The sequence below is a fragment of the Anomaloglossus baeobatrachus genome, chromosome 4 (assembly GCF_048569485.1).
Source record: "Anomaloglossus baeobatrachus isolate aAnoBae1 chromosome 4, aAnoBae1.hap1, whole genome shotgun sequence".
Classification (NCBI taxonomy): Eukaryota; Metazoa; Chordata; class Amphibia; order Anura; family Aromobatidae; genus Anomaloglossus; species Anomaloglossus baeobatrachus.
In genome coordinates, this window is record NC_134356.1 from 563376751 (window position 1) to 563397215 (window position 20465).

General features: G+C 42.1%; 1 protein-coding gene across 1 annotated transcript in view; it reads right to left on the bottom strand.

Moving 5' to 3' along the window:
• The window catches only part of PCSK6 (proprotein convertase subtilisin/kexin type 6), a 390964-nt gene that overhangs the window by 65389 nt on the left and 305110 nt on the right, over positions 1-20465 (bottom strand). The window contains exons 14-16 of the mRNA XM_075346016.1: positions 13657-13833; positions 4313-4415; positions 3857-4053 (exon numbers count right to left, since the gene is read on the bottom strand). Of these exons, the coding sequence (XP_075202131.1) occupies positions 3857-4053; positions 4313-4415; positions 13657-13833 (477 nt within the window). The remainder of the gene's footprint in view (positions 1-3856; positions 4054-4312; positions 4416-13656; positions 13834-20465) is intronic.

Below are 20465 nucleotides of genomic sequence, written 5' to 3' on the forward strand. Positions count from 1 at the left end.
GCAGTGTAGAGGGAGAAAAGAAGAGGGCCAAGGACTGAGCCTTGAGGGACCCCAACAGTGAGAGGAAGAGGAGAAGATGTGGAGCCAGCAAATGATACACTGAATGAGCGGCCAGAAAGATGGGAAGAGAACCAGGAAAGAACAGTGTCCTTTAGGCCGATAGAGTGGAGCATAGAGAGAAGGAGATGGTGGTCAACAGTGTCAAAGGCAGCAGAAAGGTCAAGAAGAATAAGCAGAGAGTGGTCACCGTTACGTTTTGCTGTCAATAGGTCATTGGTCACTTTGACAAGGGCAGTTTCTGTTGAGTGTAAAGGGCGGAAGCCAGACTGTAAAGGATCTAGAAGAGAGTGAGAGGAGAGGTAGCGGGTGAGGCGAGAGTAGACCAGGCGCTCCAAGAGTTTAGAGATGAAGGAGAGATTGGAGACTGGTCTGTAGTTGCTTGTGCAGGACGGATCGAGAGAAGGTTTTTTTAATAATGGAGTAATGATAGAGTGTTTGAGGGAGGAGGGGAAGATACCCGAAGAGAGAGAGAGATTGAAGATTTTAGTTAGGTGAGTGGCGACAACCGGAGAGAGGGACTGGAGTAGAGGTGTGGGGAAGGGATCAGTAGGGCAAGTTGTAGGACGAGAGGAGGATAGGAGCCTGGAGACTTCCTCCTCTGTGACTGGGTCAAATGTGGAAAGTGAGCTGGATGGAATATGGGGAGGGATGGGATTCACAGGGCTTGGTGGCTGGGAGCTGATCTCTTGGCGGATGTTTTCTATTTTCTCTGTGAAATACGAGGCCAGGTCATCAGCATGAAGGGCTGTGACAGGGGTCTGTACTTTGGGACTGAGGAGGGAGTGAAAGGTGTCAAAGAGTTTTTTTGGATTGTTGGCAAGTGAGGAAACAAGGTTGGTGAACTAGGTCTGTTTGGCGAAGTGAAGGGAATCGTGATTCTAAATGCGATGGTGCAGATTCCTTCAGCGGACATACACACGCTCAGCTATATATATACACACACACACACATACACACACACACACATACACATACACACATATATATCTATATATATATATCTATATATATATATCTATATATATACACATACACACACACATATACATACATACACACACACATATATATACACATACATACATACACATCTATATATATATATATGTATATATATACATACACACACACACATACATAATATATATATATTATATACACACACACACATACATACACACATTTTATATATATATATATATATATATATATATATATATATATATATATATATATATATATATTATATATATAAATATATATATATATATATATATTATATATATATATATATATATATATATATATATATATACACACACACATATACACGCATATACATACATACATACCTACATACATACCTACATACATACATACATACATATACATACATACATACCTCCATACATACATACATACATACACACTAGCTCTACTACCTGGCTTCTATTCTGCACACAAAAAACACAGAACAAATAGATAGAAATGTAATTATTAAAAGCCAAAAACTAAGCTAATAGAAGCATTTCACAACATATATTTCAACACCCAAATATTCCACACAGATTTAACTAAATTGGCCAAGTAATGTGCCCCGTCCGTCTCTTTCCCAGTCAGTGTCTGTCTGTCTCTCTCTATCAGTCTCCCCACCGACATCTTATTACCTCACATATAAGCTTCTTAGACTATGAATGTCTTTTGTTCCTATAGCAACCAATCACAGCTCCTACTAATAACCTGTAGTTCCAGGCTCCATTTACTTTAATGGAGCCATGTTTTTTGGAGAGTAACTGTAAAGCGTGGGGTTACATTTTCCTGTCAAAACATGGTCTACGACGTTCCCTGGGTCACATGAGGTATCTGTGCAAAATTTCGTGATTGTAAATGCGACGGTGCAGATACACTTTTCGTGTCACTTTTTCTCTAATTATGTAGATAGGGGAAAAATTGATTGGTAAATTGGAACACGCGGCATTAAAATTTCACTTCACAACATAGCCTTTGACTATATCTCTTCTGCTTGTTGCCTGTCCTTAGCAGTGGTTTCCTAGCAGCTATTTTACCATGAAGGCCTGCTGCACTAAGTCTCCTCTTAACAGTTGTTCTAAAGATGTGTCTGCTGCTAGAACTGTGTGGCATTGACCTGGTCTCTAATCTGAGCTGCTGCTAACCTGCGATTTCTGAAGCTGGTGAACCTGGTCTCTAATCTGAGATGCTGCTAACCTGCGATTTCTGAAGCTGGTGACTTGGATAAACGTATCCTCTGCAGCAGAGGTGACTCTTGGTCTTCCTTTCCTGGGGCGGTCTCCATGTGAGCCAGTTTCTTTGTAGCGATTGATGGTTTTTGCCACTACACTTGGGGACACTTTCAAAGTTTTCCTAATTTTTCGGACTGACTGACCTTGATTTCTTAAAGTAATGATGGCCACTCGTTTTTCTTTACTTAGAATTTGTATTATGGCAAGAAAAAAGCAGCTAACAGTCTATTCAGTAGGACTATCAGCTGTGTATCCACCAGACTTCTGCACAACACAACTGATGGATGGTCCCAACCCCATTTATAAGTAAAGAAATCACACTTATGAAACCTGACAGGGTACACCTATGAAGTGAAAACCATTTCCGGTGACTACCTCTTGAAGCTCTTCAAGAGAATGCCAAGAGTGCGCAAAGCAGTAATCAAAGCAAAATGTGGCTACTTTGAAGAACCTATAATATAAGACATATTTGTAGCTGTTTCATACGTTTTTGCTAAATATTTTTGTTAATTCATAGTTTTGATGCCTTCAATGTGAATCTACAATTTTCAGTCATGAAAATAAAGAAAATTCTTTGAATGAGAAGGTGTGTCCTAACTTTTGGTGTGTACTGTACATACATATATATATATATATATATATATACACACATACACATATATATATATACACACACACACACATACATACATACATACATACATACATATATATATATATACACATATATATATATACACACACACACATACATTATATATATATATATATATATATATATATATATATATATATATATATATATATATATATATATATATACATATATATATACAATTTGGTATAATTCTCCAGGTTTGCACAGCTATGAATGTTGGAACGAGACGAAAATATAAAGAAAAAGTCACACAACAACTGTTCTATTTTTTGTCGCATTTAGCCAAACTAATGAGTTATGTTAGGAAATCACAATAAATGTGATAGTGAGTTTTCATGTGCCAATTAATTAGTGTAACAAGCAAATAAAATAAAAGCAAATAATTAGAATTATGCAATTTCTACTCTCTACATTTTTGTTTGTTCTCTTGGAGGGTGCACGATCCGGTCTCACTCTCTCTCTCTCTCTCGATTCCACTCCCCATTGACATATATGGTGCTGGATTCCGGATCGGATCCGGACTTCTTTATCAAGCCGCCGCGGATCCGCCGGACCCGGATTATTCCCAGTCCGCTCAACTCTAATCCTAAGTCTTGCTATACACAAGTTAGCTGTTGACCACATACTTTTTTTTTGGGCTGAAAGCAATTTCTTCCAACCATTGAGGTCTCCCAGATCCTTAGCCAATCCCAATGATTTATCTTGTCTATAAACCAGCAGAAGGAACAAAATGAGATCGACCTCTGACATATTTGGTGATAGTTCATTCATTCTTACTCAAAAGACATTTGCAAGAGAACTAAAATCAAATGCGTGGTCACTGTAGAATTCATAAGCACACCTACACACAGAAGAATAGAGAGAAGCAAATATTTACTTTCTTCAGCATAGGCTCCAGCTGGACAAGATGTTGTGCATGTATTCATCTCAGGTTGAAGGTAGAACCCTCTCTTGCAGGAGCTGCACTGATTCTGCCCCCGTCCGAAACAGGCGTCACATCCTCTGTGACAGCGCCGACATCTTCTACCAGCAACATCTGCCAAGTATCCCAAGGGACAGGCGCTCACACATTTTCTGAATAAGTCATAAAAAAGGAATAATTAACGTCATCAATTTACAGTGATGTCACATTGCACTCTTGAAATGCAATACCAACAAAGGAACCGAGAAGTCAGTTCTATATACAACATTGTCTAGGACGGCAGGGTGTTAGCTAGAGGACCACATGGTGCTCGGAGGCAGATAAAGTTATGATAACAAGTACAACTACCACTGACTGGGAACATGATAAGTTCTACAGTTCTTATTGCTTATAAGTCCTATTCCAAGTTACCTGCCAGACTTGACGCTCCCAAGGCTGTAGTGGACACAGTTGAGACACTGATCTGCACCAGGCCCATCACATCCTCTGTCTCCACATTCTATGTGACAAGGACCTTGGAAAGAAAAAAAAAAATGTCTGTTACAAGAAAACGTAGAATTGATGTCCAGACAATTACATTATTGGGCGCTGGAGTTCTTTCTAAAATACAAAAAAGGTTTTTTTATTCATTCTGGACAACTCCTTTTAATGGAGTTACTTATCTATAGAAGTAGTAAAATTGATTTACTGCATTTAATACTCCTCTTAGTAACCATTTCCACCATTTTTAACAGCTAAAAAAATATGGACAAGTGTGATACTGGCTAGGAGAGTGTCCCTACACTCAATCTTTACAACAAGAGGCGTGATATTTAAGGGAATCGTTCAGCAGGTTTTTGTTAACTCATCTTAGAGCACTGTGATGTTAGCAAAAAGGCCCAGAGTTCAATGATATATCACATGATTACTGGTTGCAGCCATCCTGACACAGTGAACAAGTTTAGATTTTGCATGTAGCAGAGCTGAGAGCTGCCCCCGCCCAAACCAGGGCTTCAGTGTACATTTCTATAGACAGAAGCTGCTAATCAACGAGGGGGGTGGAGTTGGACTACAGCTCCCAACTGCTGAGACCCACTAATGATTAAGATAACAGGCTTAGGATACATTCACATGACCGTTCCATTTTTGCGGTCCGTGTGACATCCGTTCCGTTCACGGTCCGTGTGTCATCCGTGTGATTTCCGTTTTTTTGCGGACCGCAAAAAAACGGAAGCAGCAAGATAGATAGATGAGTAGATATAGAGATGGATAGATATAGAGACGGAGAGATAGATGGATGAATGAATGAATGAATGAACAGAGGGATAGATAGAGATAGATGAAAAAGACATCTACTGTCCTACCCCCCCTGCATATTCTCAGCTGGCACCCTTTAGTGACTTTCATGTGGCACTAAAGGTTGCTTAGCCTTGTATTTAGCCAAAAAACAAAAAAAAAAACAACGTGGGGTCCCCCCCTATCTTTTGTAGCCAGCTAGGGTAAAGCAGACGGCTGCAACCTGCAAACCACAGCTGGCAGCTTCACCTTGGCAGGTAATCCAAAACAGGGGGCACCCCATGCTGTTATTTTAAATTAATTTAAAACAAAAAACACGGGGTCCACCCCAAATTGGATCAGCAGCCAAGGTAAAGCAGACAGCTATGGTCTGGTATTCTCAGACTAGGGAGGTCCACTGTTATTGGACACTCCCCAGCCTAAAAATAGCAGGCTACAACCGTCCCAGAAGTTTCAATCCTGGCGCTTTGACCCAGCTCATCCCAATGCCCTGGTGCGGTGGCAAACGGGGTAATATATGGGGTTGATGCCAGATGTGTAATGTCCCCTGGCATCAGGCCCTGGGGTTACTGATGTCAAGCGTCTATCAGATACCCGACATCACCAACTCAGTCAGTAATAAAAAAAAAAAATAGACAACAAAAAAAGTTATATTTGAACAAACACTCCCCAAAACATTCCCTCTTTCACCAATTTATTGAAAAGAACAATCAAATCCGGGTACAGCGTAATCCAATAAGGGGGTCCCACGACAATCCATATCGTAGTCACTGTCCAAAGTCAATGAAGAACAAAATGTTCCCCGTTGGCTGGGAGAGTAGTGCAGTGACCTGAGCGAACATCAATAGGTCAGCCCAGGTTTCTGCAGGGGATGACAAGCGCTGCTGTCAGGAGGTTAGATGAGACCATTACCTGCTGTGACAATCTCCTGCACTCCTGACGCACATACGGGCATAGACCTATGTTCTCAATCAACCCAAAAGGCTCAAATATCAAAGCTTAATATTTCTGGAAGTTGGAGTGTTTGGTTTTTTTTGTTTTTTTTTTTAGATTTGGCCATCTTGGGAGGATATCTGTTTGTGCAGGTAAATATTACTGTGCAGAATTATTAGGCAACTTAATAAAAACCAAATATATAACCATCTCACTTGTTTATTTTCAACAGGTAAAACAATATAACTGCACAAAATTTAAAAATAAACATTTCTGACATGCAAAAACAAAACCCCCAAAAATTAGTGACCAATATAGCCACCTTTTTTTTGATGACACTCAACAGCCTACCATCCATAGATGCTGCCGGTTGCTTGATCTGTTTATGATCAACATTGCGTGCAGCAGCCACCACAGCTCCCAGACACTGTTCCGAGAGGTGTACGGTTTTCCCTCCCTGTAGATCTCACATTTTATGAGGGACCACAGGTTCTCTATGGGGTTCAGATCAGGTGAACAAGGGGGCCATGTCACGCTGTGGAGTAGTTGGATGCATGTGAAGGAGCATTGTCCTGCATGAAAATCATGTTACCAACTTCTTCCTGTACCACTGCTTGAAGAAGTTGTCTTCCAGAAATTGTCAGTAGGTCTGGGAGTTGAGCTTCACTCCATCCTCAACATGAAAAGATCCCACAAGTTCATCTATGATTACACCAGCCCATACCAGTACCCCACCTCCACCTTGCTGGCGTCGGAGTGGAGCTCTCTGCCCTTTACTGATCCAGCCTCTGGCCCATCCATCTGACCCCATCAAGAGTCACTCATTTCATCAGTCCATAAAATCAGTCCATAAAACCTTTGAAAAATCAGTCTTAAGATATTTCTTGGCCCAGTCTTGACGTTTGATCTCATATTTCTTGTTCAAAGGTGGTCATTTTTCAGCCTTTCTTACCTTGGCCATGTCCCTGAGTATGGCACACCTTGTGCTTTTTGATACTCCAGTAACGTTGCAGCTCTGAAATATGGCCAAACTAGTAGCAAATGGCATCTTGGCAGCTTCACGCTTGATTTTCCTCAATTCATGGGCAGTTATTTTGCGCCTTTTTTTGCCCAACACGCTTCTTGCGTCCCTGTTGGCTATTTCACTTGATTGTTCGGTGATCATGCTTCAAAAGTTTGGAAATTTCAAGACTGCTGCATCCCTCTGCAAGACATCTCACAATTTTGGACTTTTCAGAGCCCGTCAAATCTCTATTCTGACCCATTTTGCCACAGGAAAAAAAGTTGTTTAATAATTAAGCACATCTTATATAGGGTGTTGAGGTCATTACACCACACCCCTCCTCATTACAGAGATGCACATAATCTGATTTACTTAATTGGTAGTTGCTCTCAAGCCTATACCGCTTGGAGTAGGACAACATGTATAAAAATCATCATGTGATCAAATAATCATTTGCCTAATAATTCTGCACACAGTGTATATTTATTTTAATTAATGTCCTGAAATGACTAACCTTGCACTGCCCAGCTGTCGACATCACCTTTAAGTGTAGCGTACAGAGATGGTGATCAGTGATTTTTACTTTCAGAAGGTCACACTAGACTTAATTACAAAATAGCTATATGGTACAATACCACTATATTATGTCAGGACAAAAAACCCAAAAATGTTTTCCGTCTACAATTACAATTCTAATTGACCGATTGTACAGTGTTAAGGACCTTTAATTGCACACAAATTTGATAGTTAATTTAATTCCTAATTGCAAAGTTCAGCAACTTCTCACATACTGTAGTGTTCATTAGAAATGTTTAACCATTTTACTGGTGCAGAGCATTTAGGCCCCGTCACACTAAGCAACATCGCTAGCAACATCGCTGCTAACGAACAACTTTTGTGACGTTGCTAGCGATGTTGCTGTGTGTGACATCCAGCAACAACCTGGCCCCTGCTGTGAGGTCGTTGGTTGTTGCTGAATGTCCTGGGCCATTTTTTAGTTGTTGCTGTCCCGCTGTGAAGCACAGATCGCTGTGTGTGACAGCGAGACAGCAACAACTAAATGTGCAGGTAGCAGGAGCCGGCTTCTGCGGAGGCTGGTAACCAATGTAAACATCGGGTAACCAAGAAGCCCTGTCCTTGGTTACCCGATATTTACCTTTGTTACCAGCCTCCGCTGCTCTCACTGTCAGTGCCGGCTCCTGCTCTGTGCACATGTAGCTGCAGGACACATCGGGTTAATTAACCCGATGTGTGCTGTAGCTAGGAGAGCAGGGAGCTAGCACTAAGCATTGTGCGCTGCTCCCTGGTCTGTGCACATGTAGCTGCAGCACACATCGGGTAATTAACCCGATGTGTGCTGTACTAGGAGAGCAGGGAGCCAGCGCTCAGTGTGCGCTGCTCCCTGCTCTCTGCACGTGTAGCTGCGTGAGCTGGTAACCAAGGTAAATATCGGGTTGGTTACCCGATATTTACCTTAGTTACCAAGCGCAGCATCTTCCACGCGGCGCTGGGGGCTGGTTACTGGTTGCTGGTGAGCTCACCAGCAACTCGTGTAGCCACGCTCCAGCGATCCCTGCCAGGTCAGGTTGCTGGTGGGATCGCTGGAGCGTTGCAGTGTGACATCTCACCAGCAACCTCCTAGCAACTTACCAGCGATCCCTATCGTTGTTGGGATCGCTGGTAAGTTGCTTAGTGTGACTGGACCTTTTGTAAGCCCTTTATCTGGTGCGGTGATTGGCAAATATTTTACAAATGCATCAGAATCCCCCTCTCCTCCTCATTCTCCTATAACCTCCTCTCTGTGTTAAGGTCCAGTCACACTAAACAACTTACCAGCGATCCCAACAACGATAGGGATCGCTGCTAAGTTGCTAGGAGGTTGCTGGTGAGATGTCACACTGCGACGCTCCAGCGATCCCACCAGCAACCTGACCTGGCAGGGATCGCTGGAGCGTGGCTACACGAGTTGCTGGTGAGCTCACCAGCAGCCAGTGACCAGCCCCCAGTGACCAGCCCCCAGCGCCGCGTGGAAGATGCTGCGCTTGGTAACTAAGGTAAATATCGGGTAACCAACCCGATATTTACCTTGGTTACCAGCTCACGCAGCTACACGTGCAGAGAGCAGGGAGCAGCGCACACTGAGCGCTGGCTCCCTGCTCTCCTAGTACAGCACACATCGGGTTAATTACCCGATGTGTGCTGCAGCTAAATGTGCACAGAGCAGGGAGCAGCGCACACTGAGCGCTGGCTCCTTGCTCTCCTAGTTACAGCACACATCGGGTTAATTACCCGATGTGTGCTGCAGCTACATGTGCACAGAGCAGGGAGCAGCGCACAATGCTTAGCGCTGGCTCCTTGCTCTCCTAGCTACAGCACACATCGGGTTAATTAACCCGATGTGTCCTGCAGCTACATGTGCACAGAGCAGGAGCCTGCACTGACAGTGAGAGCGGCGGAGGCTGGTAACAAAGGTAAATATCGGGTAACCAAGGACAGGGCTTCTTGGTTACTCGATGTTTACATTGGTTACCAGCCTCCGCAGAAGCCGGCTCCTGCTGCCTGCACATTTAGTTGTTGCTGTCTCGCTGTCACACACAGCGATCTGTGCTTCACAGCGGGACAGCAACAACTAAAAAATGGCCCAGGACATTCAGCAACAACCAACGACCTCACAGCAGGGGCCAGGTTGTTGCTGGATGTCACACACAGCAACATCGCTAGCAACGTCACAAAAGTTGTTTGTTAGCAGCGATGTTGCTAGCGATGTTGCTTAGTGTGACGGGGCCTTTAGAGATAGAAGTGGGGAGGGGATTGCACACAGATATGCAGAATGTAAAAAAAGAGGGAAACGCATAAAGTATGTACAGGTCTCAGGGAAGGCAAAGATAACATGCTTTAGAAAAAGAAGAAAAACACAAAGGAAGTGCAAGAAAGAAGCCGTGTATATATGAGCGAATCAAAGGGGTTTTCCACTAATTTAACATTTATGGCATAAACTTGGGATAGGTCATCAATGTCTGACTGGCCAGGGTCCGACATCCCACACCCTCGCTAATCAGCTATTTCCAGTATTGGTGGTGACAGCCGTAAATGCTCAGTTCCGGAGCTGCCCCATCTTCTGATAGCGGCCAAGGTCGGGTACTGCACATTCGCCTTCCATTCAAACCAATAGCAGACAGATTTGCAGTACCTGGCTACAGCTGCTATTAAAAGATGTGGAAGCTCGGGAACTGAGAATTTCCAGCCACCTGCACCAAGAACAACTGATCAGAAGCGGTGTCGGGTGTCGGACCACAGATTATCAGAGATTGATGACCTTAGGCCTCCGACACACTCACGTGAAAATCACGGGTAACTGCGTGTTGCGTGTAGGTAAGTACGTGTCTCTGGTATGTGCGGGCCACGTGTGTTCTCCGTGTGCTATCCGTGATAACACACGGAGAACCGGTAATTTGCATACTCACGTAGTCCTTACTGCTGTCCGTGGTGCTGATCTTCGGCTCCAGCCCTGCAGTCTCCCCGCTGCTGCTGCCGGCCGCAGTGAAGTGAATATTAAATGAGTATAATGAGCAGCGGTCGGCAGCAAGTGACAGCAGTGGCAGAGACAGCAGGGCTGGAGAAGGTGAGTAACGATTTTTTTACTCTGACATGTGTGTTTTCTCCGGCGCGTGTCACTTGGGCCCGCATCCACACTACATCTGTGTGGTACGTGTGCGGGCCGTGTGACACCAGTGCTGCCGGAGCAACACGGACATGTCAGCGGTTTTAACACACAGAGACATGCAAGTACGGAACGGACCCACGTTCCTTTCCAAAATACTTACGTGTTTCCTAACCATAGGGATTACCTAGGTCATCGTGTGCACGTGTCTCCGGTCCGTGTAAAAAATGGCACACACGGACCAGCGGCACGTGAGTGTGTCGGAGGCCTCAAGGATAGGCCATTAACGTTAAAAGAAGTGGACAACCTCTAAGACAGCAGGATCTTTGATAAGCCAATATCGGACATCCAGCCTATATTACTGGGAGAAACAAATCCACAAAAGAATAACCTGAAACTTGGCAAAGGCTGCAAAATACATTTCAGGGGGTCATCAAAATACACGAAGGAAGAAACTTCATACAATATTAGTATCTAAAGGTAACTATTAACAAAAGTAAAACATTTTTATAATGTTCATATCCCTTACACGTATTTTAAAGAATCAATAAACGAGTACATCATGATATTTTAAGTTCTACAAGCTACAATATAGTGCATGATTCAGTGATCACAATGGGCCATTTCTAGTTCATACACCTCCATGATGCTAATATTTAAGTCACTTGCAGATGCGGTATGGGCAGAAATCGGCCGATAGAGCATAGCATCTTTATTGATTACGATTAGGCTTTCTGAAGACAGATTACCAGCATCTCCTTTTTTCCAATGCAGCAGGGAGCAGCTTAGTCTCCGTTTACATTCTTGATCTTTTTCAATATTCAAGCTACAAGTTCAAGAATGAATCCCAGCAGCTAAAATCCATACATTAAATATGCATCCGGTCTGAAACCAAGCAGAACTTGTGCGGATAAAAAGTTACTTTTCCTTCAAATTAATAAATCATCTTGCAGACAAGATACAAATACGTCCAGCAGTCACTACCCTGGCATTACCAGTCATGATGCCATTGCACACTTGATTCTACCTTTTACATTAAATTCTATGCTCAGGCCTGAAACTTTGTTCAGAAATATTAAGTGGGAATCTATCAGCAGGTTTTTGCTACCTCATCTGAGAGCAGCATAATGTAGGCAAAGAGATCATTAATCCAATGGTATATCACTTAGATAACTGGGTGTAGCTGTTTTGCCGCAATCAGAATTTTTAGGTTTAGTCATATAGCAGATTTAAGAAAGCTGCCCCCACCCACACCAGGCTCTCAGTAGAGATTGTACATTGACAGTGAGGTATCAGAGGAGGGAGCGTGTAGGACTGGCGAGAATGTGAGTTTCTAGTCCTGTAATGACAAGGGTTCTGCTGCTTAAACAAATAGAAAATAAAAAATCAAACTGTGACAAAACAGGCATGCCTGACCTTTCTGTATTAACCCTTGCAGCATGCTGGCTTCAGCTTACATAGCAAAAACCTGCTGACAGATTCCCTTTAACTAGTGAAGCAAAGAAAACTTGATTTTATCCCATTTTGGTTATTCGCTATGCGGATTTTTGATTCTGTAACAAATTGCAATTCTTATTCAAAATAATCCATAGAGGTTTTGGATTCATTATAAACTTATATAGCTTTCTAAGGTCATGTTCACATTTCCATTCGGATTTTGTCTATTCAGTTTTAGGAACAGAAATTAAATTAAAATTAAAGTAAATGGAACAGCTGCAAATAGAGGCAGAGGGACCCCATTGATTATTAGGGGAACATTTGGGGTTTTGTTATATGTCAGTTTTCAGCACAGAAGAAAGTTCTGCATGGTGTGCTTTTTCTTCAGTTTTAACATCTGACACCAAGCGGGAAAAAAAGGTGTACCCCGTAATAGTGAATGGTCCCTCGGCTGCTTCTGTTACTATCAGTTATGCAAAAGATCCGTTTTGGAAATTAGTTTCATTTTTTGCTCCTAAAATGGAACAGAAAATCAGAATGGCAGAAGAGAAATGTGAACACAGCCTGATAAACGGGATGTTGCAAATTCTCACCATTATCCAGAGAAATGTCTGTAGGCAATGAAGGAGAACGCTCTTTACATTCAGAAGCTGCAATATAGTGCATCGCTATACCAGATCTCAGCTGAGGAGTGGATAGAATTGTATCTAGTCTAGGCAATGTTGTAAGCCAAGTATGATAAAGTAGCCGCACAAATGTCTCTAGCTGTTTGCTACAGTGTCGGTGTGGAGTCCAGGCGTTTTCGCCCAAAGAGGTCATTAATTAGTCTGGGAACAATTGTATCTAGAGAATAAAGCCCCCGTCACATTTAACGACTTACCAGCGATTCCGAAAACGATACGACCTGAAAAAGATCGCTGGTAAGTCGCTGGTGAGATGTCACACAGTCAGACCTTACCAACGACTCAGTAACGATACAGGTCAGAGTAGCGACCTGTATAATAATCTCAGCAGTCACTGTGACCCTGTCACACAGTGTCAAACATAGCGATGCGTCCTGCCCAGCAGAACATCGCCTTTGAAGAAGATGGTCCAGGACATTCCGCAACGACCGGCGACCTCACAGCAGGGGCCAGGTCGTTGCTGGATGTCACACACAGCGACATCGCTAGCAAGATTGCTGTTGCGTCACGAAAACCGTGATTCAGCTGCGATGTCGCTAGCAATGTCGCTTAGTGAGACGTGGCCTTAAGAGTAATTAATAAGGAAGTACATTCCTTAGCACAGTGAATACTTTTTCATTGAAATCGGTCGCCCTCGTATCTTTAGGGTCTCTAATCTGATTTATGATGATTTGTGGTTTCCCAAAATTAGTTAAAATATGATAATATAACACCATAACTGTTAAGCCACTTTTTACATACATGACATACCCTAGACTTGTACCTGAATACTCGTCCTCTTCCTCAAAATCCAAGTGACTTTGAAAGAATGCAACTTTAGACGGATCCATATCAACAGTGGATAAATCCAGGGCTTTTGTTCTTGAATGATGAAAGCTGAGAGGGTGATACGGGTGCTCAGCGGTACCATAAAGAATCAGGGTCCATTCTTTTAGCTTCCCTGGAACACAAATTGATAGCTTTTGATACACAATATGCAAATCATAAGGCACTGTACACAGGAGGTGCAAAAACAAGATTCCAACCCAGTGTCTGAGGAGAGAAAACATGCTTTTTATTTTCTGTAGGGCGACTAAGAGATGTCTTCACTTTGCAAACCAGTAAAGAATACAGTTTGGCCTTTGCTAAGAGAATCAAAATTATTCTTAAAATTTCTCAGAGATTGGTTAAAAATGTAAGTAGCGATGCTCCCCATCATGGATTCCTATAAGTCCCAAAACCAATCACCTAGTACCGGCAGATCTGTGCGTTCTGCTACCATCATGGACGCTCCAAGAATACCTGTTTAGCCAGACTTTAGCTCTGGCGGTTCCTGCTGCAGTCAGTAAGTGGTTAAGTACGCAGAAAGAACCAGGAAGCCGAAGACTAGTAGTAACTAGCAAAAGCGGGAACAGGATGGGTGGAGGATTGTTGAGGGCATGTATGAGTAATTATATTATAATTGCTCTCCATCTTAAGATTAATATTTGTGATGAGCGAGCACTACCATGCTCGGGTGCTCGGTACTTGTTAAAAGGGAACTAACCAGCAGGATTTTCCCATGTAAAGTAAAGGCAGTGCCATATTGGCACTAGCACGGTGAATAAAATCATACCTTCAGTTTTCAGATTAGATCTTTAATGCACAAAAAATGTTTAAAAGATCCAGAAATTGATTCTTTGCTTGATGTGTGCCTTTGTGGGTCGGATGCTCTGGGTAAATTCCTCCTCCAGCGTCCTCCTGGCTTGCCCCTTTTCTTTATTTAAATTTTGTGCTACGTCACCATTACTGCTGTTGGCAGCATATGTGCATTGATGGTCTGATGAGGTCTTCATTAAAATAGTGCCGTAGTCCGCATATGTGCGTACCGCGATCTCTGGTGCCATTTTATTATTTTATTGAAGACACTGTGGAGAAGGCTATAAGCAGCATACCCGCGTGTGCAGATTTAATTTTTTTTATTTCATCTGCATATGTGCCGATGCCGCTCAGTCTTCTCCACAGTGTCTTCAATAAAATGATGGTGGAGATCGCTGAGCACACATGCGCTGACTCCGGCGCCATTTTAATGAATACATTATCACACCAACAGTGGTAACGGCAACGCAGCATGAAATTTAAATAAAAGCTTAAGGGCAAGCCAGGAGGACGCCAGAGGAGGAATTTACACACAGGACCCGACCCACAAAGGTCCACCCCGCTGCACAAGTCAATCAAACAATGCACCAATTTCTGAACCTTTCGGAACATTTTTTTCTGCAAGCACAGATCCAATCTGAAAATTGAAGGTATGATTTTATTCATCATGCTAGTAGTGCCAGTATGGCACTGCCAGTGCTGTACATGGGAAAATCCTGCTGGTTGGTTCCCTTTAAGAGCAGTTGGATGCTCAGATGGGAGCGAATCGAGCACCCAAGTATAATAAAAGTCGATGAGGGACTTGAGCATTTTTCCGGGAAATCTTCATTGACTTCCATTATACTCGCGTCACGCCCATCCGAGCGTCCAACTGCTCTTAACAAGTACAAAGCATCTGAGCATGGTACTGCTCGCTCATCACTAAGTTTGGGCACCCCTATTAATGTTAACCTTTTTTCTTTATAACAATTTGGGTTTTTGCAACAGCTATTTCAGTTTCATATATTTAATAACTGATGGACTGAGTAATATTTCTGGATTGAAATGAGGTTTATTGTACTAACTGAAAATGAGCAATCCGCATTTAAACAAAGTTTAACCGGTGCAAAAGTATGGGCACCTCAACATAAAAGTGATATTAATATTTTGTAGATCCTCCTTTTGCAAAAATAACAGCCTCTAGTCGCTTCCTGTAGCTTTTAATGAGTTCCTGGATCCTGGATGAAGGTATATTTGACCATTCCTGTTTACAAAACAATTCCAGTTCAGTTAAGTTTGATGGTCGCTGAGCATGGACAGCCCACTTCAAATCATCCCAGAGATGTTCAATGATATTCAGGTCTGGGGACTGGGATGGCCATTCCAGAACATTGTAATTGTTCCTCTGCATGAATGCCTGAGTAGATTTGGAGCGGTGTTTTGGATCATTGTCTTGCTGAAATATCCATCCCCTGCGTAACTTCAACTTAGTCACTGATTCTTTCACATTATTGTCAAGAATCTGCTGATACTGAGTTGAATCCATGCGACCCTCAACTTTAACAAGATTCCCGATGCCGGCATTGGCCACACAGCCCCAAAGCATGATGGAACCTCCACCAAATTTTACTGTGGGTAGCAAGTGCTTTTCTTGGAATGCCATGTTTTTTTGCCTCCATGCATAACGCCTTTTTATATGACCAAACAACTCAATCTTTGTTTCATCAGTCCACAGGACCTTCTTCCAAAATGTAACTGGCTTGTCCAAATGTGCTTTTGCATACCACAGGCGAATCGCTTTGTGGCGTGCTTGCAGAAACTGCTTCTTTCGCATCCCTCTCCCATACAGCTTCTCCTTGTGCAAAGTGCGCTGTATTGTTGACCGATGCACATTGACACCATCTGAAGCAAGATGATGCTGCAGGTCTTTGGAGGTGGTCTGTGGATTGTCCTTGACTGTTCTCACCATTCTTCTTCTCTGCCTTTCTGATATTTTTCTTGGCCTGCCACTTCCGGGCTTAACAAGAACTGTACCTGTGTTCTTCCATTTCCTTACTATGTTCCTCACAGTGGAAACTGAGAGTTTAAATCTCTGAGACAACTTTTTGTATCCTTCCCCTGAACAACTATGTTGAATAATCTTTGTTTTCAGATCATTTGAGAGTTGTTTTGAGGAGCCCATGATGCCACTCTTCATAGGAGATTCAAATAGGAGAACAACTTGCAAGTGGCCACCTTAAATACCTTTTCTCATGATTGGATACACCTGCCTATGAAGTTCAAAGCTCAATGAGCTTACAAAACCAATTTAGTGCTTTTGTAAGTCAGTAAAAAGTAGTTAGGAGTGTTCAAATCAAGAAATTGATAAGGGTGCCCATACTTTTGCACCGGTCAAATTTTGTTTAAATCCGGATTGCACATTTTCTGTTAGTACAATGAACCTCATTTCAATCCAGAAATATTACCGAGTCCATCAGTTATTAGAAATATGAAACTGAAATAGCTGTTGTAAAAACCCAAATTGTTATAAAGAAAAAAAGGTTAACATTAATAGGGGTGCCCAAACTTTTTCATATGACTGTAACATCTATTAGCTGGAAGGCCCCTTTAAAATGTTAATGGTAATTAATAGGGATGATCGAATACTTCGATTATCCGGCTTCGCGAATATTTTCCGAATACCTCGCAGCTATTTGACTATTCGTTGCGCAATGTAAGTCTATGAGAAAGCCCGAATAGTTCCGAATAGTTATTTTGGTTTCCCGTAGACTTACATTGCGCATCGAATATTCGTGAATAGTCGAATTGCGTTGAGCTATTCGGAAAATATTTGCGAAGCCGGAAAATCGAAGTATTCGATCATACCTAGTAATTAACCAAAACATTTGGGCAAAATATGTAGACTCATACTGTGGAGCACCACAAGGCAGCACATGACTTATTTGGCAAAGTCATTTTTTTCAAAAGTATGCAAACTTTCTTTGCTACACCTCTGCATTTATAAGTAACATCTGTTTAAGGAGTTGTCAGCACCTTGGTCGTGTTATGCTGTGTAATACAATGTCATGAATAAATTACCGTTTGCTGGATGAACTGGATATATTTAGCTCTTCTACATTCATCAGGGTTAATTGCGGGGGATGTGGAGCACACAAGGGACAAATCTTTTTCACATGAGGTTATTTTCTCGCATTAACAGTCATTTTTTTTGACAATTTAAGAAAATGAAATGAGGGAGCAACGCAATGAAGTATATAAAGTATATGATAGCAGTGTCAGGGACATGATGCTCTGATGAACATGTACATTCAATTAAAAAATACAATATAAAGTAAATTAAAAGTAAAAAATTACCGAAATATTCAGTCAGTATAAATATTATACCTTACATGGTGGCAGTTGCTAAAATGTAACAGGATTTGAGGATAAAACTGATATTTGGAAAAAATAAAAAAAAAGATGCCCAGAACCTTATATAACCCAGATGCATTTAAACAGTTAAGCTGAGAAGTTCATGTGTGTTTTTGACAAATGTTTTGTTTTCAGAGAGAGAAAACACTTAATATGAATAAGCACCATGACTAATGCTCATTATAGCCTCATGTTCTCCCCCTTCCCGGCCCATTCCTCGCACACTGACAGATGTTCAACTTATCGCTGTTGGATCTGGGTTCAGAACGTGGGCTGGTCGGCCATTTCTTATGTAAGTTGGCTGCTGCTCCTCACCCACCCGAGAGTACATCTTGTGGTCAACATCCTCTCGGGGCCCCTGATTTTCTTTACTTAGCTGATGTCAAGCTGGGATCCTCCTTGCTAAGCAAATTAATGGTAAGGGAGGAATGACTCTACAGAATATGAAGATCTTCAATCATGAGAGACATTTTGTCATCTTTATGGTCAACGGTAAAGAAGAAACGAGTGAAGGTTGGCAGAATGGCATTTCCAGTCTTCTCAACAATGTGCCCCAATGGACTACAATGTGCCAGTTACTCAGTATATTTGCAGGTCACCATCTTGGGCGCAGATTGGGTCAGTAGGACACCGACATCCTCACTAATTAGAGCAGTCTATTGTCTCAGCCAGGAGACCGAATATTGTGGCAGCTTCGTAAAAATTGTGTAAAAGGAAAATTGACAATTGTACATAGCAACCAATAATAGTACACTTTATATTTGTGAAGCACAAAATATGGAATTAAAGCCTCTCTGTGATTTGTTGCTATGAGCAAAACACATTTTCTTTTACATTGGCCATATGTATTATATAAGTGTTGGCTTAAATATAATTTGGCTGATGACTCTCTCCCCTGACTCCTGCATAGACAAGAACACTCCGCTTGGCCAAGCTTTTCCTGTGATCTCCATAAGAAAGCTGATGTCACATTTGTCTCCCTCTCTGCTGAACAAAAGGATAGGAAATTGAATTCCAACCACCTGATCCTTATGTCCACCAACAGTCAATCGGGTGTCATTAGCTGATTGGCTGATACAGCTGAAATTAATGAAAAGTTCTGACTTTTTTCCAATGTGTATGGGGCCTTAAAGGAGTTGTTCGGTCTAAATCTACAAGTCTGCAGTCACTGTCTCACTCCATGAAACTGCAGACTTGTGAATCCTCACATTGAACACACTGCGCTGTGAGGATTCTCTAGTGCCAGAACACTGAATGGCGGTCAAGTGGCCGCAAGTATGCAATACTCCCAGCCAGAAATTGTCTAGACTTTCTCTGGCGCACTCAATGCAAGTGTATTACGCAGGGCAGGAAAAAGTCTAGTCGGATTCTGTCTGGCAGTATTCATATTCCATACTTGTAGTCATGTGACCGTTGTTCCCAGCTGGATAATGATGAGAGAGTTTCGAAATACTCAGATTCGCGATACTTGTAACGAGTATTGTCTAATACTCACGTATGCATTCTGAATAGTGTATGCAATGCAAGTCAATGGGGAACACTCGCAATGTAATGAGTAACCGCATGCTGCACTATCCGTGCGAGTAGCGAATAGTACAGCATTTGGGATTCTCGTTACATTGCGTGTTCTCCCCATTGACTTGCATTGCACACACTATTCGGAATGCATATGCGAGTATTAGACAGTAAACCAAAACTCCCAGCATCCCAGAAATATAGCCAGTTGTGTCAGATTTTGCTAGAATGAAAGTTTCAAAATCTTCAGTTCCACAATGCAGTCCCAAATAGGAAACAATGGACTCCATACACATTAACAAGGCATATGTTCTGGGGTTCCCTTTATAATACAACCTTACATTTAAACTACATAATCACATATACCGCTCTTTACGTGTATATTCAGTATATTACAAACATAATTACTCCTCTCACTTATTTGTAAATATATTATATATTTTTATGGGACAACACTGAACATATGACACTTTGATACAATGTAAAGTAGTCAGTGTACGGCTTGTATAACTGTGTAAATTTGGTATGTCCTGTAAATATCTCCACACAGCCTTTAATGTCTAAGTGGCTGGCAACAAAAGTGAGTACACCCCTAAATGAAAGAGGCCAAATTGTGCCCCATCAGCCATTTTCACACCCAGGTGTGATGTTACTCATTACTGTTACAAGGTCTCATGTGTGAATGCGGATCGGCTGTGTTACATTTGGTGTTATCACTCTCACACGCTCTCATACTGGTCACTGGAAGTTCTACATGGCTCCTCATGGCAAAGAATTCTCTGAGGATCAAAAAAAAAAAAAAGAATTTATTACTCTACATAATGATGGCCGAGGCTATAAGAAGATTACCAGCACCCTGAAACTGAGCTGCAGTACGGTGGCCAAGACCATACAGGGGTTTAACAAAACAGGTTCCACTCATAACAGGCCTCACCATGGTCAACCAAAGAAGTTGATTGCATGTGCTCAGCATCAGATATAATGCGGTTTCAAAATAGACTTACGTGTTCTGCCAGCATTGCTGCAGAGGTCACAGGGGTGGGTCAGCCT